Source organism: Chiloscyllium plagiosum, chromosome 6 (genome assembly GCF_004010195.1).
Source record: "Chiloscyllium plagiosum isolate BGI_BamShark_2017 chromosome 6, ASM401019v2, whole genome shotgun sequence".
Taxonomy (NCBI): domain Eukaryota; kingdom Metazoa; phylum Chordata; class Chondrichthyes; order Orectolobiformes; family Hemiscylliidae; genus Chiloscyllium; species Chiloscyllium plagiosum.
The window spans coordinates 90919769-90946700 of NC_057715.1; the positions used below are offsets into that span (position 1 = coordinate 90919769).

The following is a 26932-nucleotide window of genomic DNA, read 5'->3' on the forward strand; positions in this document are numbered from 1 at the left end:
ATAGAGTCGATAGCCAGAGACTATTTCCCAGGGCAGAAATGGCTAACACGAGGGGTCATAGTTTTAAGCTGGTTGGAGGAAAGTATAGAGGGGCTGTCAGAGGCGGGTTCTTTACACAGAGAGTTGTGAGAGCATGGAATGCGTTGCCAGCAGTAGTTGTGGAAGCAAGATCATTGGGGACATTTAAGAGACTGCTGGACATGCATATGGTCACGGAAATGAGGGTACATACATGAGGATCAATGGTCAGCACAACATCGTGGGCTGAAGGGCCTGTTCTGTGCTGTACTGTTCTATGTTCTATGTACTTACTGTTACATCTCTGATCTTCCATAGCCTATTGGAAATGATTCCCTTACTATTTTCATTTTTCTTTTCAATATTTTGTAGGATGCCCCTTCATTAAGTAGCAGGCAGATAACTCACCCTAATGACCATCATCTCACTATTGCTGTCCATTGCTTTCAAACTTCCTCAAACCTGAATCAGAAGATGCTGACCCCTTTTTTCTCAAGACAAGGATGCATGAAGAAACATGAAAAGTTAGCACGCTGGTAGAGCAGGATGTTACAAATGAAATTACAAAGTGATATTTATTGGAACAGGCTGGAGTACAAAAGTAATACAGTCTTGCTATAATTGTATCATGCTTTAATAACACCACTCTGGACTCCTGTTCAGTTTGGGTCCCCACATCTAAGGAAGGAAATATTTGATTTTGAGACAGTGAGAAGATTGTCCTACGATGAGAGGTTAAGCACATTGGGCCTACGCTCTCTGGAACATAGAAGGATGAGCAGTCATCTCATTGAAATTGGTTAAGGTTCTGAGCGACAACAAGTGTGGTGCTGGAAAAGCACAGCCGGAAAATATTCAGCCTGGAGTCTGGAAAAGCACAGCATCCAAGGAGCAGGAGAGATGACGTTTCAAGCATAAGCTCTTCATCAGGAATGTGGGGGTTAAATTGGTTAAGGTTCTGAGCGACAACAAGTGTGGTGCTGGAAAAGCACAGCCGGTCAGGCAGCATCCAAGGAGCAGGAGAGATGACGTTTCAAGCATAAGCTCTTCATCAGGAATGTGGGGGTTGCCCAAGGGTACTGAGAGAAAAATGGAAGTGGGGTGGGGCTGGTGGGAAGGTAGCTAGGAATGCAATAGGTGGATGAAGGTGAGGCGTGATGATGATAGGTCGGAGTGGAGGGAGGAGCGGATAAATGGGACAGAAGATGGACAAGTAGGACAGTACACCCTCCAACTTGGCACCGCCTTCTTGAACTGTCATAGAACATAGAACAATACAGTGCAGAACAGGCCCTTCAGCCCTCGATGTTGCGCCAACCTGTGAACTATTCTCAGCTCGTCCCCCTACACTATCCCATTATCATCCATGTGCTTACCTAAGGATTGTTTAAATCTCCCTAATGTGGTTGAGTTGACTACATTAGCAGGTAGGACATTCCACGCCCTTACCACTCTCTGTGTAAAGACCCTGTCTCTGACATCTGTCTTAAATCGATCACCCCTCAATTTGTAGTTATGTCCCCTGTCATCATCCTAGGAAAAAAACTTTCACTATCTACCCTATCTAATCCTCTGATCACCTTGTATGTCTCTATCAAATCCCCTCTTAGCCTTCTTCTTGCCAATGAGAACAGATCCAAGTCTTTCAGCTTTTCCTCATAAGACCTTCCCTCCGGACCAGGCAACATCCTGGTAAATCTCCTCTGCACCTTTTCCAAAGCTTCCACATCCTTCCAGAAATATGGGGACCCGAACTGTATACAATATTCCAAATGTGGCTGCACTACAGTTTTGTATAGTTGCAGCATGACATTGTGGCTCTGGAACTCAATCCCTCTCCGAATGAAACCTAACACACCGTATGCCTTCTTAACAGCACTATCCACCTGGGTGGCAACTTTCAGGGATCTATGCACATGGACTCCAAGATCCCTCTGCACATCCACACTACCAAGAATCTTTCCATCGACCCAGTACTCTGCCTTCCTGTTATTCTTCCCAAAGTGAATCACCTCACATTTATCTGCATTGAACTCCATTTGCCATCTCTCAGCCCAATTCTGCAGTTTATCCAAGTCCCCCTGCAACCTGTAACATTCTTCCAAACTGTCCACTACTCCACTGACTTTAGTGTCATCTGCAAATGTATTAATCCATCCACCTATGCTTGCGTCTAATTCATTTATGAAAATGACAAACAGCAGTGGTCCAAAAACAGATCCTTGCAGCACACCACTAGTAACCAGACTCCAGGCTGAATATTTTCTATCAACCAGCACTTGCTGCCTTCTGTCAGAAAGCCAGTTTCTAATCCAAACTATTAAATCACCCTCAATTCCATGCCTCTGCATTTTCTCCAACAGCCTAGCATGTGGAACCTTATCAAAGGCTTTACTGAAGTCTATGTATACCACATCAACTGCCCTACCCTCATCTACATGTTTGGTCACTTTCTCAAAAAACTCAATGAGGTTTGTGAGACATGACCTGCCCTTGATGAAACCATGTTGACTATCTGAAATAAAATTGTTGCTTGCTATCTCCACAGGGTCCACACTTAACTTCCCACTTCTATCTTTGACTGGCCTATTCCTACCCTAATCATCCTTTTATTCCTCATATACCTATAGAAAGCTTTAGGGTTCTCCTTTATTCTATTTGCTAAAGACTGCTCGTATCCTCTCTTTGCTCTTCTTAACTCTGTCCTTAAATCCTTCCTAGCTGATCTGTAACTCTCCATCACCTCATCTGAATCATCTTGCCTCATTAACACATAAGCCTCCTTCTTCTGCTTAACAAGAGATACAATTTCTGTAGTAAACCATGGTTCCCTTACCTTATCCTGCCTGACAGGGACATACCTATCAAGGACACGTAATATCCGTTCCTTAAACCAGCTCCATATTTCCATTGTCTGCATCCCCGGCATTTTGCTACCCCATTCTATGCATTCTAATTCTTGCCTAATCGCATTATAATTGCCCTTACCCCATCGAATACTCTTGACCTGTGGCATGTACCTATCCCTTTCCATTGCTAAACTAAACATAACTGATTTATGGTCACTCTCTCCAAAGTGCTCACTGACAACTAAATCAAACACCCGGCCTGGTTCATTACCAAGCACCAGATCCAGTGTGGCCTCCCCTCTTGTCGGCCCTTCTACATACTGTGTCAGGAAACCCTCCTGTACACATTGGTCAAAAACTGATCCATCCGACATACTAGTTATAACATTTCCAGTCAATGTTCGGGAATGTTAAAGTCCCCCATAATGACCACCCTGTTCCTTTCACTCCTCTCCAGAATAATGTTGCTAATCCTGTCTTCCACCTCCCTGGAACTTTGCGGAGTGTGACCTCTCCTCTCCTGTTTCTAACCTCAGCCCACACTACCTCAGTAGACGAGTCCTTGTCAAAAGTTCTCTCAGCCACCGTTATACTATCCTTGACTAACCAGGCCATGCCTCCCCCTCTTTGACTGCCTTGCCTGTTCTTAATGAAAGATCTAAACCCTGGAACCTGCAACATTCATTCCTCACTCTACTCTATCCATGCCTCCGAAATGGCCACAACATCGAAGTGCCAGGTACCTATCCATGCTGCAAGCTCACCTACCTTATTTCGGATACTTCTGGCGTTGAAGTAGACACACTTCAAAACAGTTTGCTGTCTGCCAGCACATTGGTGTGACCCTGAAATCCTGTCCCTGTCCTTCCTACTCTCATCCTCCTGTGCACTGCAACTATAACTCAGATTGCCATCCCCCTGCTGAGCTATTTTAAACCCACCCGAATAGAACCAGCAAATTTCCCAGCCAGGATATTAGTACCCCTCTGGTTCAAGTGAAGACCGTCCTGTTTGTACAAGTCCCACCTTCCCCAGATTGAGCCCAACCTGTCCTACCTGACCATCTTCCTTCCCATATATTCGGTTCACCCTCCACTCCGACCTATCACCATCGTCCCCCACCTTCACCCACCTATCACATTCCTAGCTACCTTCGCCCAGCCCCACCCGGCTCTCATTTATTTCTTAGACCCCTTGGGCTATGCTCACTCCCGATGCTCATTCCCGATGTAGGGTTTATCCTCAAAACGTCGATTCTCCTGCTCCTTGGACCGGTTGTGTTTTTCCAGCACCAAATATTTTGACTCTGCTCTCCAGTATCTGTAGTCCTCACTTTCTCCTAAGGTTCTGAGGAGCTTGCCAGAAGCTGAGAGGTTGATCCCCTGACAGAGAGTTGAGAACTAAGGGGCATGATCTCAGGAGAAGTGGTTGATAATTCAAATCTGAGATTCAGGGAAATTCCTCCACTTAGAGGGTTGTGAATCTTTGGAATTTTCTATCTGAGGGACTATGGATATGTAGCTATTGAGTACACAAGGCTGACACAGAGTTTTCAACATGTAGGAGGTAGATTTTGGGTGAGAAAGTGGAGCTGAGATTAGTGATTAGCCAGCATCCTGTTAGATATAGTTACTATCTCTTGTATGTTTGAACTAACAAGTAACCAGATGCTGTTTTTGATTGCTTCTTAGGTATGGCCAGGATTATTTGGTGGATGTGCCTGATCATTGATTTTGGCATGCTTTGGGTGTGCCACTCGGCAGTGATTAAAGGTTGGTGCCAGCATGGCCCTCAAGTTGAATGGTATAAGTACAATCAGTCTCGGGAAGAAGAAAGAGTAAAAGAGATCACAGAACGTCTGAGTCGACGGTGGACCTGTCACTGGGAGATAGCCAGTCCTGGTTACATGGAAGGAATGTTGTATAGGAACCGAACTATTGGTGCTCGTGTGGAGGAAGGGAAGGGTGTTCAGATAAAATGCACCTGTAACGGGAATGGAACAGCAGTGGGAATCCAGTGGCGATGGTTCCAGGACCAGTTTGGCATGTTTGCCCCACTGGTTGGGGATGTCGGGGTGCCATATAAAGGAAAGATATTCCAACAACCTGATGGAAAGAACCGTCTGATAATAATACAAACATTAAACTGGCCCCAGTTCTGGAACAGGCACAGTGGTAACATCCGTTGCGAACCAGATGATGACAGTGCCTATGGCAGCTCTCATGTGAGGTTAGAGGCCATCAAGAAACCTGCTAAAACTGCTGCCAGAAGTCTAGATCCTCCTTGTCCCATGTTCCTACCTAATCCACAAACTAATGGGTTAGAAGTGATAGAATCAGGAGAATTTTTATATAATGATGTCCGCTTTGAAATTGTTCCAGTTGTTTTTAATTTAAGCTCTCTGCCCCTGCCAGATGGATTGTGCCATAGTAACTATCTCCATTTGTTTCACCTCATGTTGAAGGAATTAGTATGGGATTCACAGGCAAGAAACCAAAGAACAGATTGGAGAAGCCCTGACCCAGACATGGGTGAAGGGCTAAAGGCACCACGCAAACGTAGAGACCTGGCTGAATGGGTAGGGATAGGAGCGACTGCAAGTATGGCTGGCCTGAATCGTATAGATGTTGAATCAATGTGGGAACATGATGAAGTCATACGGAGGCAACTGAAGGGGCTTCTGACTAAATTAAATGACCAAGGTGGGGACTTAATCCATGAACAGAGCAAAACATTGTTATCCACCCAAGAAATTGTGACAGCCATGCAGTCCATCGTCAACAAGGTCAATGAAATCATTGAGGATAACAACGAGGAGTACGCACAGCAGAATATTTCCAAAGCAGTCACCTGCAGTATGTATGGGAACTTTGTGCTAACCTTACTGCAAAAGGGATTATCAGACCTTGAATCGAATCGTATTCCCGCCTTTGTTAAGAATCACCACTTGGCCAAATGGCTAGGGTCCAATAAGACAGAAGAAGAATATAAGCAGATAAGGCGGCACGGTTTGGCATTTTTCGCCCCTCGAGCTCACGCTCAGGGTGCTGACAGTCAGGTCCCAGTATTATTGGCAGTCCCAATCGTCTTGAACTCCACAGCCCCTCCTGCGCAATTGTATAAGGTAGAATCCATAGGAGTCATTGAACATTCCAACGGCAAACCCATCTTCAAGGAATTTAGGGACTATCCTCGATGGCTGATCAACAAAAAGGGCACATGGCTAGCCCCAGACTTACAGTGCTGTCGACAAGTTGGAAATGAGTGGGTGTGTAGGTGTGACGTCTACCAGCATACCACCCCGGCCTGTGGCTTCACACTGGACGAACACTCGCCAAACTGCACAGTTGCTGTAAGCCAGTGGAGCCCTGGGCAGGCAAGAACTGCCTATGTGGGTAGGGGAAGGTACTGTATTACAACCAGTGCCTCTCATCTGCATCATGGGGAAACCTTATGCCCAATTAACATGCCAATGTTCTGTCTTTACCCAGTTGAACCAGTCAAGGTCGGAGGCAAAGTGTTATTACCGGTTCACCTGCACAATGTTACAGAAATACAGTTGGAGCTGCCTCTTCAGGAGGAAACTCTAAAGTCTGTGGTCCATTTTGGCCACCCAATCCCCCCTCTGTCCATTAGTCTGAAGTCGATCCTTCAACGTACAGCTACCTCGCAAGAACATTTGGTTCACATGCAACAGGATAACAAAGATATTGAGAAAGGAATCAAAACTTTAGGAGACCACAAATGGTGGGATGTGGTATATAATGTAGGACAGTCTGTCTGGGCTCGTATGGCCTCCTACGCTTTCTTAATCATTCAATTTGTTTTGACCATTACAGTCATTGTTACTTTGATACATTTTCGCAGTGTGTGTCGCCGGCTGGAGAGCCAGCTACATGACCGGCAGCCTCTGCCTATTTATCGCAGCCTTTTGAAAGGTTCCGCATCATATCTCTAATTCCCATGAAATTCACACAATTCACAAAATTATCGGTAAATAAATTGGTGCTTTGTAATTTGTAGGTTTGCAAATTGAAGGCGAAACAGCTGGGATGAACATGATTGGAAAGGAAAAGTAAACAAATTGGCAGAGTTTAAAAGCTAAGCTGCTTGAGAGAAGACTAGAATTTGCTTTGTGTCACCTTACCCATCCAGTACAATTAACCTTTGGGGTCGCTGTCCAATTTGTATGTACTTGTACCAGCCAATAGTTGGATCAATAGGAAAGTAAGAACAATTGGATAGTTCGGTGATGTGAGATAATTAGCCAGGAGGAGACAATATTCCAGCTTGCGTACAAACTAGCTGCAAAGTTATGTTAAGCACCCTAAATAGTCCATAACATCGCCTTTATAATGTCAGAAATCAAACAGATTTGGGGCGGCACAGTAGCTCAATTGGGGGGGGCACGATGGCTCAGTGGTTAGCACTGCTGCCTCACAGCGCGAGGGACCCGGGTACGATTCCAGCCTCAGGCGACTGTCTGTGTGGAGTTTGCTCATTTCCTCTTGTCTGTATGGGTTTCCTACATGTGCTCTGGTTTCCTCCCACAATCCAGAGGTGTGCAGGTTAGGTGAATTGGCCATGCTAAATTGCCCATATTGTTAGGTGTATTAGTCAGAGAGAAATGGGTCTGGGTGGGTTACTGTTTGGAGGGTCGTTGTGGACTTGTTGGGCTGAAGGGCCTGTTTCCACACTGAAGGGAATCTAATCTCAGTGCATCAACAGATAAACCATTAACATAACCAGTTTGAGAGAAGGAACCTCACTTCAATTTAAATTTTGGGTAAAATGAATGATTTATATCAAGGATCAAGGTCCTTTAAAGATACTGGGAAGATCTCCTGGGCATGTAAGAGATGGTTGTGAAGCAACTAATGTATAACTAGAGATTCTAAGAAAATGCAACATCTACAACAGCCAAGCTTGATTACCTTAAGACTGTAGGGAACCCAGGTTACATAACTATTATATAACCATAACGATTATTGTGTTACTGACATCTGAGTAATTAACTTCTATTTGGACATTACACTCAAATCTGAACTATGCGGAATTATTCAATTGGGAGACTAACAAACAGACTTCATTGATTCTTTCAGTACATTCAGGTTCATATTAAGACCATTAAGTTTTTCATTATAATTTGCAGCAATTGATAGACAGATCCAGTCTTAGCTTTCCCACATTCTGTTCCATTCAGATGTATAATTTCCTTTTGACACAGCTATCCAATTCATCTTGCAGTCTGCTGAACTCCAGGTTGCTTTATTGTTTTCCATCTGTTGGCAGTGCATGTCATGTAACTTTCAAACTGATTATGTGTACAAAGGTTTATAGCATCTTCCCCTGTCATTTTCTAAGCAAATTGCATGCCAGTCCAAGAGCAGTTGATTCACCAGAGCACGTTATGGTTAGTAAACAGTATAAACATAAACAGTAGTGCTACCTGTAGCACCTCTAGGAATTTCTTCCTTTCCCAACTCTTCATCTACTCCAGTTGGTGCATCGGCCATCACTGTCGAGTGGCACTCCAAAGATTGGCATCTTTGAGGAGAAAGTGAGGTCTGCAGATGCTGGAGATCAGAACTGGAAATGTGTTGCTGGAAAAGCGCAGCAGGTCAGGCAGCATCCAGGGAACAGGAGAATCGACGTTTCGGGCATAAGCCCTTCTTCAGGAATGAGAAGGGCTTATGCCCGAAACGTCGATTCTCCTGTTCCCTGGATGCTGCCTGACCTGCTGCGCTTTTCCAGCAACACATTTCCAACTCCAAAGATTGGCAGCAACTTGGATTTAACCATGGTCAATGGGATTTTCAGAGACCACCAAGATAAATGGGCTTGAGAAATTATTTTGTTCACAATTCTGTCTGATGTGGGGTCAGATCGAGTAGGGGAATCCTGGCAATCACAACTTCTGAAAAAGTTTCTAAGGGACACATAGAGCCTTGATCTTGGCCGCCCAGATTAATTGGAACTGAATATATTCGGGCTATAACACAGTACAGCTTGAAGACAGACATGTGCTGATAACCATGACATATTTTTTTCAACAGCTTAACTCTCATGTGGCACCTTCATGCTCTGATGCTTCCCATTTTATAATTTTGCCAATTTTTTTCTCTGTTTCAAGCAACCTAATAGATTTTTGCATTCAAATCTTAAACAGATAATTTCAATAAAAACAATATTAACAATTTCAAACTTTCAAAAATATTGCTAATAGTTAAAGAACTTACTGAAGATGGGCAATCTGATTTCTTTGTAGGTGTATCCCGGAATGTACTAGCCAAGGAAAAACATAAAACAAAACATATTTTATATCATTGTGTTATATATTACCTGACTTAATCTTCTTCGATAAAAGAAATTTGTACATCTACATCCCCTCGAAATAGGTTGCAGTAAAAAGGTTAAAATAATGTCATGAGCAGTAGCTATTGAAAGAAATTAATGTTTACCTGTAAAGAACTCATAAAATGCTAATCTGTATTTATGAATTTGACTGAACACTGCACAGTGGGATGGTATAATTCTCATATTTTTTATTGTTTTACAACACACCTTCAACAATATCTATGTTTACTTCAAAGAAAAATAATTTAGAAAAACTAGGGGAACAAATGCAAAGTCCCATTGTGAACAGCAGTAGAACTTCTTAAAGTTGATAGAAATTCTTGAAGAAGTAAAAAGGATGATTCATGTGCTTGATGTAGGATTTTGGCAAGACCATTAGCAGATGTTCCACATGGCAGACTGACCAGTAAATCAAATGGACATGGCCTTCAGGAGAAAGTTACATGTTGGAGCCAAATTTGACTCAGTGCCAGGAATGAGTGCGTCGTGGTCAACTGGACTGTTGTAAATGTGATTGGACCACTGTTTCCAGAGAGGTTCTGTGGGGATCAGCGCTAAGTTACTTTTTGCTTGGGGTACATATTGATGATTTAGACTTCAATTGAAGGGGCATGATTGAGAAGTACTCAGAGGATACGAGGCTTAGACATGTGCTTGGTTGTAAGAAAGAAACTGCAGACTGTAAGAGATGTCAATGGATTGGTGAGGTGGGAAGGAACCTGGTGATTGGAATACAATCCAAAAAACAAAGTGAGACAAGAACAAATAAGACAATGGAACATAAAATAAATGAGAGGATTCTGAGGAAAAGTGTAGATGACCACAGGACTGCATGTTGAGAGACCCCTGAAGGTGTCAGGACAGGTAGATAAGATGGAGAAAGTGAGGACTGCAGGTGCTGGAGATCAGCTTCGAAGCGTGTGGTGCTGGAAAAGCAAAGCAGATCAGGCAGCATCCGAGGAGCAGCAGAATCGACGAATCGAAGAGCATAAGCTCTTCATCAAAAATGAGGCTTGTGGCCCAAAGGGGCTGAAAGACAAATGGGAGGGGAGTGGGGCTGGGGAGAAGGTAGCTGGGAATGTGATAGGTAGATGAAGGTGGGGATGAAAGTGATGGGTCGGACAGGAGGATGGAGGGGATAGGTGGGAAGGAAGATGGATAGGTACGACAGTTCAAGAGAGCAATGCCCAGTTGGAAGGTTGGATCTAGGATAAGGTCGGGGGAGAGGAAATTAGTTAACTGGTAAAATCCACATTGATCCCACAAAAAGTGCAAAACCTGTGTCCACACCTCCCACCTCACCTCCGTCCAAGGTCCCAACTGAACTTTTCACATCCGACAGAGAGTTACCTGTACTACCACCCCGTCATCTACTGTGTCCGTTGCTCCTGATGTGGTGTCCTCTACATTGGGGAGACAGGACACCAACTTGCAGAATGTTTCAGAGAATATCTCTGGGAAACACGCACTAAAAGCTCCTAGGAGGACCAATTATACCACAGAGACTCCGTCGCATCTGCTCCCAGGAGGACCAATTCCAATGTAGAAATTATTCCCAATTCCTCAGCCTTCGCTGCATCTGCTCCTAGGAGGATTAATTCTATCACAGAATATCTGAGACGGCTTTCTTCTTCAAAGACAGCAATTTCTACTTGCATGTGGTCGATGATGCCCTCCAGTGTATCTCCTCCACTTTGCGCACCTCCGTCCTTGAATCCCACCCCACCAATCGCAACAAGGACAGAACCTCCCTGGTCCTCACTTTCCACCCCACCAACCTTTGGATACATCATGTCATCCTCTGCCATTTTCACCACCTACAAACAGACCCCACCACCACGATATATTTCCCTTCTCTCCACTATCTGTGTTCCAGAGAGACCATTCTCTCCGTGGCTCCCTTGTTAGGTCCATGCACCCCAACAACCCACCTTCCACTCCCAGCACCTTCTCTTGCCACTGTAAGAAGTGCAAAATCTGCACCCACACGTCTCCCTAACCTCTGTCCAAGGCCCCAAAGGTTCCTTCCACATCCAAAAGAGATTTGCCTGTACTTCCACGCACATCATCTGCTGTGTCTGTTGCTCTCGGTGTGGTCTCCTCTACACTGGGGAGACAGGACACCAACTCGCGGAACATTTCAGAGAACATCTCTGGAACACATGCCTTAACAACCCCACCACCATGTGGCCGAACACTTAACTCCCCCTCCCACTCCGCCAAGGACATGCAAGTCCTAGGCCTCCTCTATCGCCAAACCCCAAACACCCAATGCCTGAAGGAAGGATGCCTCATCTTCTGCCTTGGGACCCTCCAACCACATGGAATTGGTTGATTTCACCAGTTTCTTCATTTCCCCTCCCCCAACCTTATCCCAGATCCAACCTTCCCACTTTGCGCTGCCTTCTTGAACTGTCCTGCCTGCCTATCATCCTTCCCACCTCACCGCTACTCCATCCTTTCCAACCTATTACCATCACCCTCACCTTCATCTACCTATTGCATTCCCAGCTACCTTCCCCCCAGCCACACCCCCTCCCATTTATCAGCCCCCTTGGGCCACAAGACTCTTTCCTGATGAAGGGCTTATGTTCAGAACGTCGATTCTGCTGCTTCTCGGAAGCTGCCTGACCGATTGAACTTTTCCAGTCCCACACTCTTCAAAGCAGATAAGATGGTCAAGAATGTATCTAATTTCCTTTATTAGTTGAGAGCTAGGGTCAGAAAGGTTATATGAGGACAATGCAACATGCTAGACAGAAAATGACAAGAGTCCTACATGTGGTTCTTGTTGCCTCATTCCAGGAAGGAAGTAATCATATCTGACTGAATACAAAGGAGATTCACAATGATGTTGCCAGCAGTGGTGAATTTTCATTATGAGCGAAGATTGGATCAGTAGAATTTGATTTCTTTGATATAGAGGAGTCTAAAGAGGCTATTTTAAAAAATTCATTCATGGAATATAAGCCATTTTGACTCTGTGACAGTGAAGGAACAATGATATAATTCCATGTCAAGATGGTAAGTGGCTCGGAGGGAACTTGAATCTGCTGCCCTTATCCTTAATGTTGGTAGAAGTTATTAGGAGGGTGGTGTCAGAGGATCCTTGGGAAGTTTCTGCAGTGCACACTGATACACACTGCTGCTACTGTGTATCAATGAATGTGGTGGATTGGGATAAATTAATCAGGCTGCTTTGTCTTGGATGATGTTGAGAGAGCTGTAGGAGCTGCACTCATCCAGTTAAAAGGGGATAGTTCATCACATGCCTCACTTGGACCTATAGACTTTGGGGAATCAGGAGCCATAGAAAACCTCCGTCCTGGCCTTCTAGCCCGTGGCATTTTGACTGGTTCAACTTAGTGAATACTGAATAATAGCCACTTTCAGGCCCCAACCTGCCATCACTGTTTTTCATTAAGTGGTATATTGCTGATTTGCTTCTCAGGCGTATGTAAGAAAACCTTGGTATTTCTGGATTTCTGGGGTGTCCTTTGTAGTCAGGCTTGATTGAGGGACCTGGGAGTCGGAAAAGGGCAACCTGCTACCTCTGCTCTGGCTACCTTTTCTCATCTCCTCAGCAACCCCTCATCCAGGGATCACTTAACTGTGTTCCTCTCCATGTTGATCCTAGGCCTCAGACCAGTGCAATGTCTGCAACAGCAGCAACCTTTCCCTTGAACAATGAAGAGGTGCTGGCTTCTGATTGGCCTCTAAGTGGAAGGGATATCTATCCCCAGGGTCATAAGATTCCTGGGAAGGTCAGCTGCTGCCCATTTTAAGTCCCTGTTGATAGTAATGATATAGCAGGCTTTCCCAAAGAGGTGAGACAGAGCTCCCCCTAGAGCTCCCCCTAGTTATAAAATTATAACTAGCTTATTGAGAAATCTTTTCAGTTTCCTTCCTAACTAGTCTTTTCACTTCTTAATAGGCCAAATGTTCTCTTTCTGAAGTTTACCATTGCTATGTGGTGTTCCTAATGAATTCTTTGGACTTTTGACTCTTTATAGATGTAGTTGTAACTTTCCACACACAGTTCAAATATTTTTGTTTACTCTCCAGTTAATATATACCGACTACATCATCCATGTTATCACCTTCATTTACCCGCACATCCCGTGTCTCAAAACATTACGTTGTCTTTGCGTCTATTTTTAATATCTAGTCATGCTCCTTATATTCCCATTACATTGCATTTTTCTAAGCAGTGTAATGGAGCTAGCTCTGTTTACAAAGGAGCCCGTAATCAGGTGTCCAAATCATCCATTGCCTCAAGGGTCAGGTCCAATCTAACCTGTATATCAGTATCTTATGTCATAAATGTAACTCCATGTCCATTTCAGGGCAGAATTTGTTACAGCCTGCTATGTGCTATGGAAGATGGAACAAAAGAGGCTGTGAAAAAATAATATCGGTTCATTTTTGTCAGCTCTCATTCTTTCAAGGTCCACTAAAATATCCTGACTCCCCATCACACTGGAACATGCACCCTCTGTGATTTTAACCCCTTCCCCCAACCCAACTCTGAAATCTCAATCCTGCAAACTCTACTAAAATATCTGTTTGACCCCTCATGAGTTGTCTGTCAAATTTAGTTGAGGCCAGTACATTAAAATCCCAGAAAATGCTTTGGCAGCTGACAGCCATCAACCATTTGTTGGTCACCCAAATTCAGATGTCTTCATTCCAAAAGCTTCAATGGTTTATGCATTATATCCTTCCAGACTCCCTCATGTCCATCTCTTTTGGCCTTCAAACCAAATTTTAGACTTTGCCCATTGTAGAAGGTTTTACTCTAAGATCACATTTTCTCTTGGCACTCCCTCAACCTGCTGTGCAATTGTCACAACCTATGCAGTTGTTAAAATGTTTTTCCATGCCTGCTTTCACTGAAATTTGCAAGCCTCTCCTCCCACGTGCTTTAGGAGTAGTCTCTCTCTTGTACCTATTTTGAGAAGTATTCTCAGTTATGTGATTGTGTAATTTCAAGGTTGAAGTCCTAAATAAATCATAGAAACTTTTAAAAGTCATGAAGACGAGGCACGGTTAGTGGGAAAATGCAAGCCTATGGCCTGGATTTGCAGGTCAAAAAGATGTAATGGTGAAATTCATAGTAACCTCTGGTGTAAGTACAAGCACAGCAGAACATGTGGTTAAGAGAGTTTACACTTTTCCTTGGGGTGAGCTTTTGAAGTCCCCAGAATGCAATCAAGTAGAGATCACTAAATGGATGCGAACCTAATGTTTTATGCAATTAAAATTTGCTCAAAGATCCTCGAAAAAATAATTACTTATTAAAATGAGGAGTAACTGGGTTTTTAAATGTCATACCAAGCTCATAATTATCCCTGAACATTCTTAAATGCCCTGAAAGTCTTATTTTATATTACCAGAAAGTTTAAATTTCACCATTATGTGAAATTATTATTATCTTTATTAAAAAAACATGATATTCACTACCTACTTTAAACACATAGGTATTTCCCTAACTAGCTTCCGCTCTTTTTAAAATTATATTGAAAAATGAAGAATAATCAGTGCTTTTAACTTGTTTGTTTGCTGTCTGTAAGAATACTCCAAATGTGATTGACTACGTAACCTGCTGGATGTCTGGAAATTCCTCTGACTTCATGCTACTGGGAATAGGGGGACATTTACCCCGTATTTATTGTTAAGCCTATATTGATTGTTATTTCCATGGTCAGCTGCATATATTGTTGTTTTGCTGTTTCTGTGAAATCCAGTTGATTGGGTAATGTTACACAATGCTATTATCCTGAAAATTGCAGAAATATATTTCATAATACAAGCTTGGAAGATCATAAACATAAATTATTGTATTTAAGCATCTCGTGCAAGGAGAATTCTCTGTCAACATAAAGTTATTTTGACATACAGTCATTATCTTGACCAAAGGAATGTAAGACACTTGTGACTTAATTGCTCACAATGTAACTGGCCACCGTTTCTGTACGCTACTGCTTGTATCTAAATGTTAAATATATCTCATTTATTTAAGCTATATCTATTATTACTAATTCAAAGTATTATGCAATGCTTGGCTCAATTATTTTCAATGGTCCAATTTTAAATTAACTTACCTTAAACTCAATGTACTTGATCATTTTTGTAAGAATTCTGTACAGATAATCAGTTCCTACAGGAAGATCTGTCGAAACAGATTCAAAATTTAAAGTCATGACCTTAAATTATGAATGTTAAATGTTCATAAAACTTCAATCACAAATATTTAATAACAGCTACATGAATAATTAAGACAAAAATGACAACCATACTTGGTTGAGAAAACATATTGGTGAATTATGTCATAGAATCACAGCGTCATACAGCATGGAAACAGATTTTTCGGTCTAACGAGTCCACACCAACCATGTTCCCAAATGAAACTGGTCCCACCTGTCCGCATATGGCCCAGACCCTCCAAACCTTTCCTATACATGTTCTTATTCAAATGCCTTTTAAATGTTGTAACTGTACCTGCATCTACCACTTCCTGTGGAAGTACATTCCACACACAAACCACCCTGTGTGTAAAAAAAAGCTGCTCCTCATGTCCTTTTCAAATTTTCTTCTCTCATCTTAAAAAGAAAACCCAATTTTGAACTCCCCAAGCTTAGGGAAAAGTCCTTTGTTTTTCACCTTACCAATGCGCCTCATGATTTTATAAAATTCTATAAGGTCGCCCCTCAAACACCTTTGCTCCAGTGAAAAACGTCCCAACCTATTCAGCCTTTTATATATCTCAAACCCTCCATTCCCATCAACATCCTGGTAAATCTTTCCTGAATCCTCTCCAATTTAATAATACCCTTTCAATAGCAGGGCGACCAGAATTGCACACAATACTTCAGAAGCAGCCTCACGAACATCTTCAAATGATAATGCCCAGACAATAAATCTTGAGTTTACATTTTTGTCTGATTGGAGAAAAATAAAAAAAAAACACAAGTTTATCAAAATTACAATGACCAATTTTGTTTGTTCTGGTCCATACAAAAATATTATGTCTTTGTTTGTTCGATTTGTGGGACTTTGGTAATTTGGTGTGATAGTCGAGATCTACAATTAGCCTTTGCATCCTTTGACTGAATCAGGGAAACTATTAGGCACCTTCCCATTCCCTGATTGATTTTCACGGTCCTATACTCAAATTGTAATTGTTGAGATGAAATGAAATTGTGGTTCCCCTCTGTTTTGTTAGGATCCCAATATTCACTGTTCAGCATCAAAATTCAAAGATGGACCCTTGCTTTTTATTAAACAATTATGGATTAATCCACATCAATTCAGAACATAACCATAAGGTTATGTCATCTCATACAAAATAAAAATTGCATAGGCCAATCGCTTATACAAAGTACTCCAGTGCATGATAATTCTCCTTTTTCATAGAACGAGAACAGGAAAGAAATATTTTAATTCACGCAATTGTGTAATATGATTTCTGAAAAATGGCTGCATGGAAATATCTCAAAGGTAGGGTCAGAGGTGGGGGTAAAAGAAGGGGTATGTGGCATTGCTTGTCAAAGATAGTATTACAGCGGTGGAAAGGACGATGGATGAAGACTCGCCATCTGAGGTAGTTTGGGCTGAGGTTAGGAATAGGAAAGGTGAGGTCACCCTGTTAGGAGTTTTCTACAGGCCTCCTAATAGTCCTAGAGACGTAGAAGAAAGGATTGCGAGGATGATTCAGGAGAAGAGTGAAAGTAATAGGGTGGTTGTTATGGGGGTCTTTAACTTTCCAGATATTGACTGGGAAAGCTATAGCTCGAGTTCGTTAGATGGGTCGGTGTTTATCCCATGTGTGCAGGAGGGTTTCCTGACACAATATGTAGACAGGCCAACAAGAGGTGAGGCCAGATGGGTAACGAACCAGGCCAGATGTTACAATTGGAGGTAGGTGAGCACTTTGGGGACAGTGACCACAATTCGGTGACTTTTACTCTAGTGATGGAAAGGGATAAGTGTGCACTGCAGGGCAAGAGTTATAGCTGGGGGCAGGGAAATTAAGATGTGGTGAGGCACGACTTAGGATGCGTGGCTTGGAAAAGTAGGCTTCAAGGCATGGGCACAATTGATATGTGGAGCTTGTTCAAGGAGCAACTATTGAGTGTCCTTGATAAGTATGTACCTGCCAGGCAGGGAGGAAAGGGTCGTGTGAGGGAGCCGTGGTTTAATAAGGAATTGGAATCCCTTGTTAAAGGGAAGAGGGCGGCCTATGTAAAGATGAAGCGTGAAGACCTATTCCACCTTCAAGTTCACTTGAGAAATCTACCCTTGGGGCAGATCAACTACAATAACTTTTGCAGCCACAGAGACATTTGTTTCTCAAGATCTTCACTGCAATCAAAACATCAATTAAGAAACAAGATCTGCACAGAAATAGAGGCTGAGTTAAATCCCATTTTTAATTATAACAGCTTTATCTTAATCTGTATCTAATTTTGTGTGTTTAATAGTGTTGGTGAGTCAAGTGGATGAGTCAACACATTTTTGTTATGCCTCCAGGACAAGTGAATGGGAAATAAATTAACCTTCTTCATTTTTAAATATGCAAAATCTTGCTGCTGGGTTATCAACATCAAGTCAACCATGTTGGGGATAATAAAATAGACACAACCCCACATACAAATATAGTGATTATGAGCAAATAAAAGTTGACAGCTAAAATTTGACCATAACATAATATATGTTATATGGTTAATTTTTATTGTGAGATAATGAGCACTGTATGGAAAATGCTAAGCATTATGACCTTGATGGCTTAGAACAAATCTGAATGGAAATGAAATCTAAAAAACTCAATGATTGACATATGTTTTCAAAAGTCCAATTGTTTTACAAAATGAAATGCTCATACGAGGAAGCTATTAGGGTGCTTAGAAGAATGGTGTCTCATAATGAAATTCTCTGCATAGAATATAGAAGTTATTTTGCTTTCACTTTTTTACGATGATAGTTGTGTATATTAACGCTTTTTTTTATTTAAAGAGAAATAAAACTTCTGTTTATATCACATGAATGCTGATTACTTGTATGCAGATGGGGAACATATTTAAGAGCATATGTTTAAGCATACGTTAAGAGACATTGAAGGAAATTTTAGTATGGTTATGTGAGGGGTGTGTGCTTGTACTGTTTAATTCTGTAAATATGTGCAATACAAGTAAACTTTAGTTCCAGTTTTATCCTTCATTAACTGGCTTGCTGGTTTAGAACACATTTGGTGCTTTCGTGCCATCAATGCATGGTTGTAATTTAAGGCTGTAAGAAGAGTTTACAGTGTTCTGTGCATGTGACCTGTTTTCAATGACCCCACACAAGTTGACCTTGTTATTTATGACAGTTTGCTGACCTTCTGAAGTTTGGTGGAAGGGTGCTTGGTGGCATACTAAATCCAGTAAGAAAATAAATATCAGTACCACTTTTGGCATTTCAGTCATCTCTTGACATTATGGTTTTATATTTCATGATTATAGAGAGAGAGAGGGGAAAATGTTATAACTGGGACATCGTGACCTAACACTGCAGTACATCAGGCACAGTGGTCGGAGAGTAACACTCTACTTGTTGTATCATTCCTGTGAACAACATATAAACTGCATGAAATCATGAGTTCAAAATTTTAATAATGATTTCAAGAATAAAGATTGTCTTTAGAGATACCTCCTTAACAGCATGAATTGTGAGCAGAACTGATGTTATAAGGTAACTAAACAGGTCAAATTCCATTTGATTGCATTCCCTTGTAGGAATTTGTACCATTTTTTTCAAGGAACAAATAATAGCCAAAGTTATAAGCAAAGGAAGTAGAATTATATCTTACTTCTATTCAAATTCATGATTGTATATGTCGCATTTCTGTTTATGGGCTCCATGATCTGGCCTCATATCTTTTCTAGATCTTTGCATTGGGAGTCACTGGAATGGAATTGCTGCTTCAATTTCTCTACTCAACAACTCCTAACCAATCTATTGCCCTCTGAAATTACAGCACTCCATTTCTGCCATGACCACCTGCTATTATCTTGCACTATCATTCTTCTAATCATTTAATCATTCTTGCCCTTTCACAGGCCTTTCCCATTATTCTTTTCCACCCACCTTTTCCTGGCTCAGAATCTCATTATTAGCAATTACGTTTCTAACTTCTTTCAGTTCTTAAGAAAGTCACCAACCTAAAATATATAAACCTTTTTCCACGTATGAAGTCAGCTATTACGAGGGGGCATAGCTTTAAATTAAGGGGTGGTAGGTATAGAACAGATGTTAGGGGTAGATTCTTTACTCGGCGAGTCGCGAGTTCATGGAATGCCCTGCCAATAGCAGTGGTGGACTCTCCCTCTTTATGGGCATTTAAACGGGCATTGGATAGGCATATGGAGGATAGTGGGCTAGTGTAGGTTAGGTGGGCTTGGATCGGCGCAACATCGAGGGCCAAAGGGCCTGTACTGCGCTGTATTTTTTTTCTCTATGTAAATGCTTCATATATGTTTGGAGGGAGTGTATCTAATGGCCCATGGGCAGTGCAGCACGTGCCATCATCAATCCTGTTCCCTCCAGTCATCATCATGGTTCAGGAGAAAGTGAGGTCTGCAGATGCTGGAGATCAGAGCTGAAAATGATGATGCTGAAAATGTGTTGTTGGAACAGCGCAGCAGGTCAGGCAGCATCCAGGGAACAGGAGAATCGACGTTTCGGGCATAAGCCCTTCTTCAGGAAACGTCGATTCTCCTGTTCCCTGGATGCTGCCTGACCTGCTGCGCTGTTCCAGCAACACATTTTCAGCATCATCATGGCTCACCCAACTGAGCATGATGTCTCAAACACCAGCAGATTGCTGGGAGGGTTTCCACTGTATCTTCTTCAGTCAGGTATAATCCTAGCTATGAGCACCATTTCCAGTGACATTGCTAAGATTTTCGACCTGATCGCATTCCAATTGTTCAATAGCTCCTGGGGGCCTTTCACATTGGCAACTAGCTAGTTGCCTGGATCCTGTAAAAATGAAGCCCTGGGTCTGACAGATGTCTATGTTAGAGCTTCCCCTGCCTTCTGTCTTATAACTGGAAGACTTGCTGCGAGACTAAAATTCCAATTTTTGAGAAACTTCACCATATGGAGATGAGATATTAACACTGAGCATTTCCAAAGTTGCTGCACTAATTTTCCAGGTGATAAAAGCAAATCCCAGCTAAGCCATACAAGATTGGGAGTGGTTTGTTGTCATTACAACTAACATTATGGCAAACAAGGAAATTTCCAAAGCAGTTTTGCTACTGTTCTGAAACACACAAACAGCTTAACATGTAGTAGACAGTTTGAAAAGATCCATTTAGCAATGAATTCCCTTAGATTTCTCTAATTGAGACACTGGAAAAGGTTCAACTAACCATTATTGAAAAAACAGAAATCTTACCTTTTGGAAAGAGTAAAGAGTTAACCACATGAATAACACCATTGTTTGCCATGAGATCAGATTCTGTGGACTTCACGTTATTTACTAACATTGTGTTGTTTGCCTAAAAGCAAAGAAGATTGATGACTTAAGTGCTTTTATCAATAATGTGTTTCATTACAATAAATCACCCATGTACCTTTAACTTGTGAATGATGACTTTCTTTAGTTTTGTGTTTAAAGCTATGTGAACTTCCTCTAATGGTTCATTAAGTTTACCCATTACTCAATCGGCTAAGTCCAACAAACAACACAGGCCTCAGCACAATCCACTGTTTGTGTTCAATTAGTTGATCTCAGCCAGATGACTGCCACAAGTGCCCACAGTACCTCACACGTCGTGGGGAAACAAATAGCTCAGGAGTTCTCCATCAACAACTCCTGTTATAAATAGAGGTAGACAAAGTTTGGGAAGGTGGCGGGGTGATGGTTGAGGGGAACTTGATTACAAATTTCTACCTTCCCTTTCTCACTATGTTATAAAGACTGCTGACATTTAGTGTTAAGGCTCACGTGTGAATAATGAAACACAAAACACCATAACACACTCGTAAAACTGCAGTGTACTAAATGATTTCAGCTTTGTATGAAACTACTGAAGGACATGAAATAGATCAAGGTATGGGGTGACTGTAACAATGTACTAAAAAGTTTAGCTATTCCTTGAATTAAGGACATATGATCAATTGATTAATGTATTATCACTGATTCCAGTAAAAATACTTAACTTGCTAGAATTTCCCCTGCATGACAGAATTCTGGCTGCAATTTTATCAGATGAGATTTTAGTCAGCTACTTTCTTAAATGTGTAATAAGGTTTGGAACATATTGCTGTGCAGCATTCCAGTTTTAGGTACACTAAGCTAAAAATTACATTTATAGTCAAAACAACTCACCAGTTTTACCATAAGTCTGCTGCCTTGGTATGATTTCAGCACATTGGTGACTCCATACTCAATACCACCTCCAACATAAATGCCTTTGAGGAGGTGGTACAGAAGGATATGTCTGAGAGCATTTTTATCACCTGTAAGATAGATGCAAATTGTTTCTGATTTTGTCTAGAAATAAATGCCAGAGGTTGTATGAATTGGAAACAGGGAAACCTAAGGATTGAGGACCAAAACCTTACTGTCCACTTCCTAACTTGCACCATGTCCTGCTCATCCAATGCCCCTGTGTTTACTGAATTCTTTGGCTCACATATAAGCAAAGCCTGCTTTTTAAAATTTTCATCCTTATTTACAAATCAGTCTGTGGCTCACACCTCCCAATTACTGAAATCTCCTTCAATGCTACAATGTTGAAAACTTTTTGCACTTCTTCCTTGCACGACCGTGCATTCAGCTTCCAAGATTCAAAATTGTGGAATCAGCTCCTTAAAATTCTCCATCTCTTTTCTCTCCTTTCAGGCAATCTTTAAGGTCTACTTCTCTGACCAAGCTATGATAGTCTGCCCAAATGACTTGTTCTCTGCCTTGCTGTACATGCATTGGAATGTTTTACCAGGAAAAGGCCATTATTTAAGTAAAAGATATTGTTGTTGCTGGTGGACACACAGTGAGCAGGTCTTGCTATTTGAGCTGTCAGTGCTAAATGGATGGTGTTGATTGTTCATCACATTTACGCCTCACACAGGCTCCTAGATGGTATTATGGTAATTAGAAATCCATATTAGTGAGGTGCTCTCTACAGTGTCTGGAAGCAAGGTAAGCAAGACCAGCAACTTAATCAATTAGACTGTAGAATTCTTAATAAGCACCATGGAGTCTAAATCTTGACATGTAAGTTAGAATATTTAATTAAATACCTGTCATGTATAGAAAGTGAAATAAAGAGGGAAAGAGGAATGGGATTCAGACAAAAATAGAGAAATAAGTAAAATAAATATCTCCTTTTTACATTTCAGCAATTCTACAATTCTACAATGTTTTCAGTGTCACAGATAATTTGACTATAATTATTATTTACCGTGTTTTTAAAAATGTACTTGGACTTGAATGGACTAGCTTTAATATTTAATATAGAGAATGTAATAAATATCTAGTGGGCAACTCCAGTAAATTCAATTTGCAAAGCTTCTTGAGATGCCCAGCTACAATTATTGGAAGAAATGCAGGCAATCCTAGGAAGCAGATAAAGGATCCTCATTTTATCACTAAATGTAAGGGTCCCTTCTGTTTTAGATTGGAAATCGAGGTGTTATTTTAAGGCATGCTTGGACACAGCCAACAGTCGGAAAATTTTGTTTCACAATTTCCATACAAATCCACCTTTCTTTTTCTGCATGAATGTGGAGGTAGGCAAATAAAATGGCCCCCTAATGTTTTTTCCACACCTGAATCAATAACACTCTTGGAGTTCTAAAGATGCCAGTGTACTGTGAGAAATGCGTGAAACTACAAGCACTTGCGTTAAGCAGCTCCTTATCATAAACAAATGTCTTTGCAATGAAGTCACTTGTGTAATGTAGCTATATGCAACCACCTGTTTCCATACAAAGGACAAATGAATTAGCATGAAATCTGTTTTAAGTTGAGGGAAGAATGTTGGGCAGTACATCAAAATGAATGAATAAATATGTATTTTGCTTCTGGCCAGAGGATAAATTCAGTCCAATAGACTGTCCTACTTTCTTTTTCAAAATTAGCTGTATTGGATCGTTTGTGGCTATTCAAGAAAGTAGCTAAGTGGAGTTTCACTCTTATATCCCTTTAACAACGTGATTCTCCTTTCGCACTGGAGTTAGGGAACTGCCTATAAAGCTATGTTAATGAATGAATTCACTGGATTAAAACACAGACCATTGACATGATCAATTAAAGCAAGGTATCAATTTAGTGACACACTGCAAGTTAAATATATACAAAGCAATCTTACTATGTGTTTTCATTTTAACAAAGCTGTTAAAAATAAAAGAACGTGAGAATAAAAATCCGAGAGTGCTCCAAATTCATTGCAATTCTAGACTGTCTGGCCATCTATGGACTGAAGTAAAAAAAAACCACAATCAAAAACTGCAGACACCACTCAAACCATGCTGCATAACAAACCAGAGATATGGGGAGCAATCATTGAGGGGAAAGAGGGTGAGCTGTTATTTGCCTACATTGAGCTTATGAAGCAAGGAAGGGCACATCTACTTCCTTAGAATCCATAAAACACAATGTTGAAAAGGTTTTGAAACTTTTTTCCTTGAGGAGCTCTCAGCCTTCCTTTTAAGGACCCACTAGTTAAGATGGTGAAGATCTCCATGTTGCAAATTTAAAGATTGAAGAATATAAACTTCAGAATCTTTGACTGACATAAGGGCTGGCTTCTCATTTCAATACCAAAATTAGATTTGTGCACATTTCAAGACAGTATCAGAACCATCTGATAAAAAAAAAGCCATAAACACTTTAGTGACAGCCTCATTGTTCATGTAGGACCTCTGAATTGATCAATTATTAAGACACCTAGTTTAGGTCTATAAAATAAAACTTTATATTTAGATCCTTTATTTAAAACTGTTAAACTTACAGTTGGGTTTTTAAAGCTTCAATTTCTTACTTGTCAATTCTTTTAGGTCATCTGATGAAAGGCTTTCAAACACGTCATTGGTTGGAACGAATAAAGTCCAGTCTCCTTCTTCCGTAAGCAGTTCTGTCAGACCTGCAGATTCTGCCAGAGTCAGGAATATGCTGATAAGAAAAGTAATTGTAACATTAGTGAAAGTTCCTTGACAAGAGAAACATCGGCAGAAGAATATAATGGGGAAAAGGATGCCGTCCCTTTCGGCTGGCTTTAGTATCAAGATTCTTTTTAAGGTTACAAACATTTTCTGCATTAACAGCCTTCTGTGTCCTTCCACTTCAGTCCAGTCAGAATTCACTTCAATAAGTTTTTATATCCATTCAACATTTTGATGAGAGTCAGTGTTTGCACCCACGTTGCTCTCTTGCTCTGTAAAGTCAGTGAATATATTTCTTCTGGTTCCATGCCTTCACAGGCTACTACAGGATTCATCGGTATGGACTACAGTCTCACTGTGATGGGCATGAAATGAGGAACAATCTCCCTCCCTCACAGTTACCCCGCAAACTCAAATGCAACTAATTTTAGGCCAACTCAAATCCAGCAAGTATTTGTTTATTCATTTGCTGAACATGGGTATCACTGATAAGGCCAGCACTTACCGTTCAATCATAAACCCCCTTGAGAAGATGGTAAGACACCTCTTGAAAATTGAGTGGCTTGCTAGGCCATCTCAATGGGCAAGTGAATCTGGAATCAAATACAGACCAAACCAGGCAAAGATGTCTGACTTTCTTTTCTAAAATATATTAGAATACCTGCTGGGTTTTTATGGAAATCGGGTCACCACTACTGAAGCTTCATATTTCAGATGTTATTTCTTTCATTAAACATAAATTACCTAGCTGCCGTGGAGAGGGTCTGAACCTGTATATTTAGGTGAGATGTTCAGGGCTTTGGATTACAAGTGCAGTAATGTAACTACATTCTTACCACTGCATCAGGATACCCAGTTGATAGCCAACTAGTCATGGTTCTACTTAAATAAGGCCTGGGCCTCAAAATGGCTCCAAATACTTCCCTCCCAGAAATGGGTGAGTAACGTGGTATATTCTGCCAGAAGGAAAATATACTGCTGTATCTGTGAACATTGAGTACGCTTCTCTTGCTATGTTCACTGATATAAACATTGGTGAAAATGGCAATTGACCTGCTGGTTCTGATAAAATAATTTCTCTTAAATCCCAATAGCTAGAACATCTTCGTACTTACCTAAAGCGAGGATCTTCCCTCAGAATTTGCAGCAGAGACTTCTCCGCAGGAAGAATGACCTTTCTGATTTGGTGAATGACACCGTTTCTTCCTTCCTTGCTTCCTCTGATCATACAGGAGTTCTCAATGCAAACTGCCTGCCAGAAAAACCAGTACAAACTCATTTCAAAACTCAGACCATTGGAACAGCATTGTGGGTAATTATTGCAGTAAATCTCATTGTTTATTCTTTGCTTCTCAGATGGGGGGGCGGGGGGAGTGGGACAGGACTTAACATTTTTCAAGGCTTATTGCTAATTGCTGTGAGTGAATACAGGTTTCATTATGGGGAAGCAAGAAAGAGAAATTAGAAATTGTAAGAAGGTAGAAACTATACAATTTCTAGATCATATAAATATTTTTTTAAAAACATATTCGTAGAACATAGGTGTCAGTGGCCAGCATTATTGCCAACCTCTTGTTGCCCCTGAGAATGGGGGGGGTGAGTGCCTTTTTCAATTGCTGCAGTCCACGAGCTGTAGATTGACTGATAATATTGTCAGGGAGCGAGTTAGAGGAGTTTGACCCAGTGACACTAAAGGAACGTGGTATACTTCCAAGTCAGGATGGTGAGTGACTTGGAGCTGAGCTTGCAGTTGATGGCATTCCCATTTATCTGCTACCTTTGTCTTTCTAGATGGTAGTAGTAATGGATTTGGAAAGTGCCATCAAAGGACCCAATTTCTGCAGTGCACCTTGTAGACAGTACACACTGCTGCATCAGTGGTAGTGAGGGTTTATATTGTAGGGATGGTGCTAATCAAGTGGGCTGCTTTGTCCTAAATGGTATCAAACTTGAGCACTGTTGGAGTTGCAGTCATCTCATCAGCAAGCGGGAGCATTCATGGACAGGCTTTAGTGAGTCAGGACGTGATTATTCATTGCACATTTCATAGATTCCCTACAGCATGGAATCAGGCCATTTGGCCCAGCAAGTCCACACCAACCCTTAGAGTATCCCACCCAGTTGAAACTTTATTGCTGGAACAGCACAGCAGGTCAGGCAGCATCCAGGGAACAGGAGATTCGACGTTTCGGGCACAGGCCCTTCTTCAGGAATGAGCAGAGTGTGTTCAGCAGGAGAAGATAAAAGGTAGGGAGGAGGGACTTGGAGGAGGGGAGTTGGAAATGTGATAGGTGGAAAGAGGTCAAGGTGAGGGTGATAGGTCGGAGTAGGATGGAGGCGGAGAGGTCAAGAAGAAGACTGCAGGTCAGGAAGGCGACCTCACTTTCTCCTGTATCCCATTGCAGACGACCTGCCCTCCCCCTGTCTGTATTCCATTGCAGACGCTCTGCCCTCCCACTGTCTGTATCCCATTACCGACGATCTGCCCTCCCCTGTCTGTATCTCATTGCAGACGATCTGACCCTCCCCCTGTCTGTATCCCATTGCAGACG

The 26932-nt window shown here is 41.6% G+C and overlaps 1 protein-coding gene across 12 annotated transcripts in view; it reads right to left on the reverse strand.

The window, feature by feature from the left end:
• The window catches only part of LOC122550811 (periostin-like), a 114879-nt gene that overhangs the window by 15158 nt on the left and 72789 nt on the right, over positions 1-26932 (reverse strand). For all 12 annotated transcript variants that reach the window (XM_043692103.1, XM_043692108.1, XM_043692105.1 and 9 more), the window contains exons 11-16: positions 25496-25632; positions 24260-24390; positions 21604-21734; positions 20668-20770; positions 15329-15396; positions 9107-9152 (exon numbers count right to left, since the gene is read on the reverse strand). In XM_043692103.1, the coding sequence (XP_043548038.1) occupies positions 9107-9152; positions 15329-15396; positions 20668-20770; positions 21604-21734; positions 24260-24390; positions 25496-25632 (616 nt within the window). The remainder of the gene's footprint in view (positions 1-9106; positions 9153-15328; positions 15397-20667; positions 20771-21603; positions 21735-24259; positions 24391-25495; positions 25633-26932) is intronic.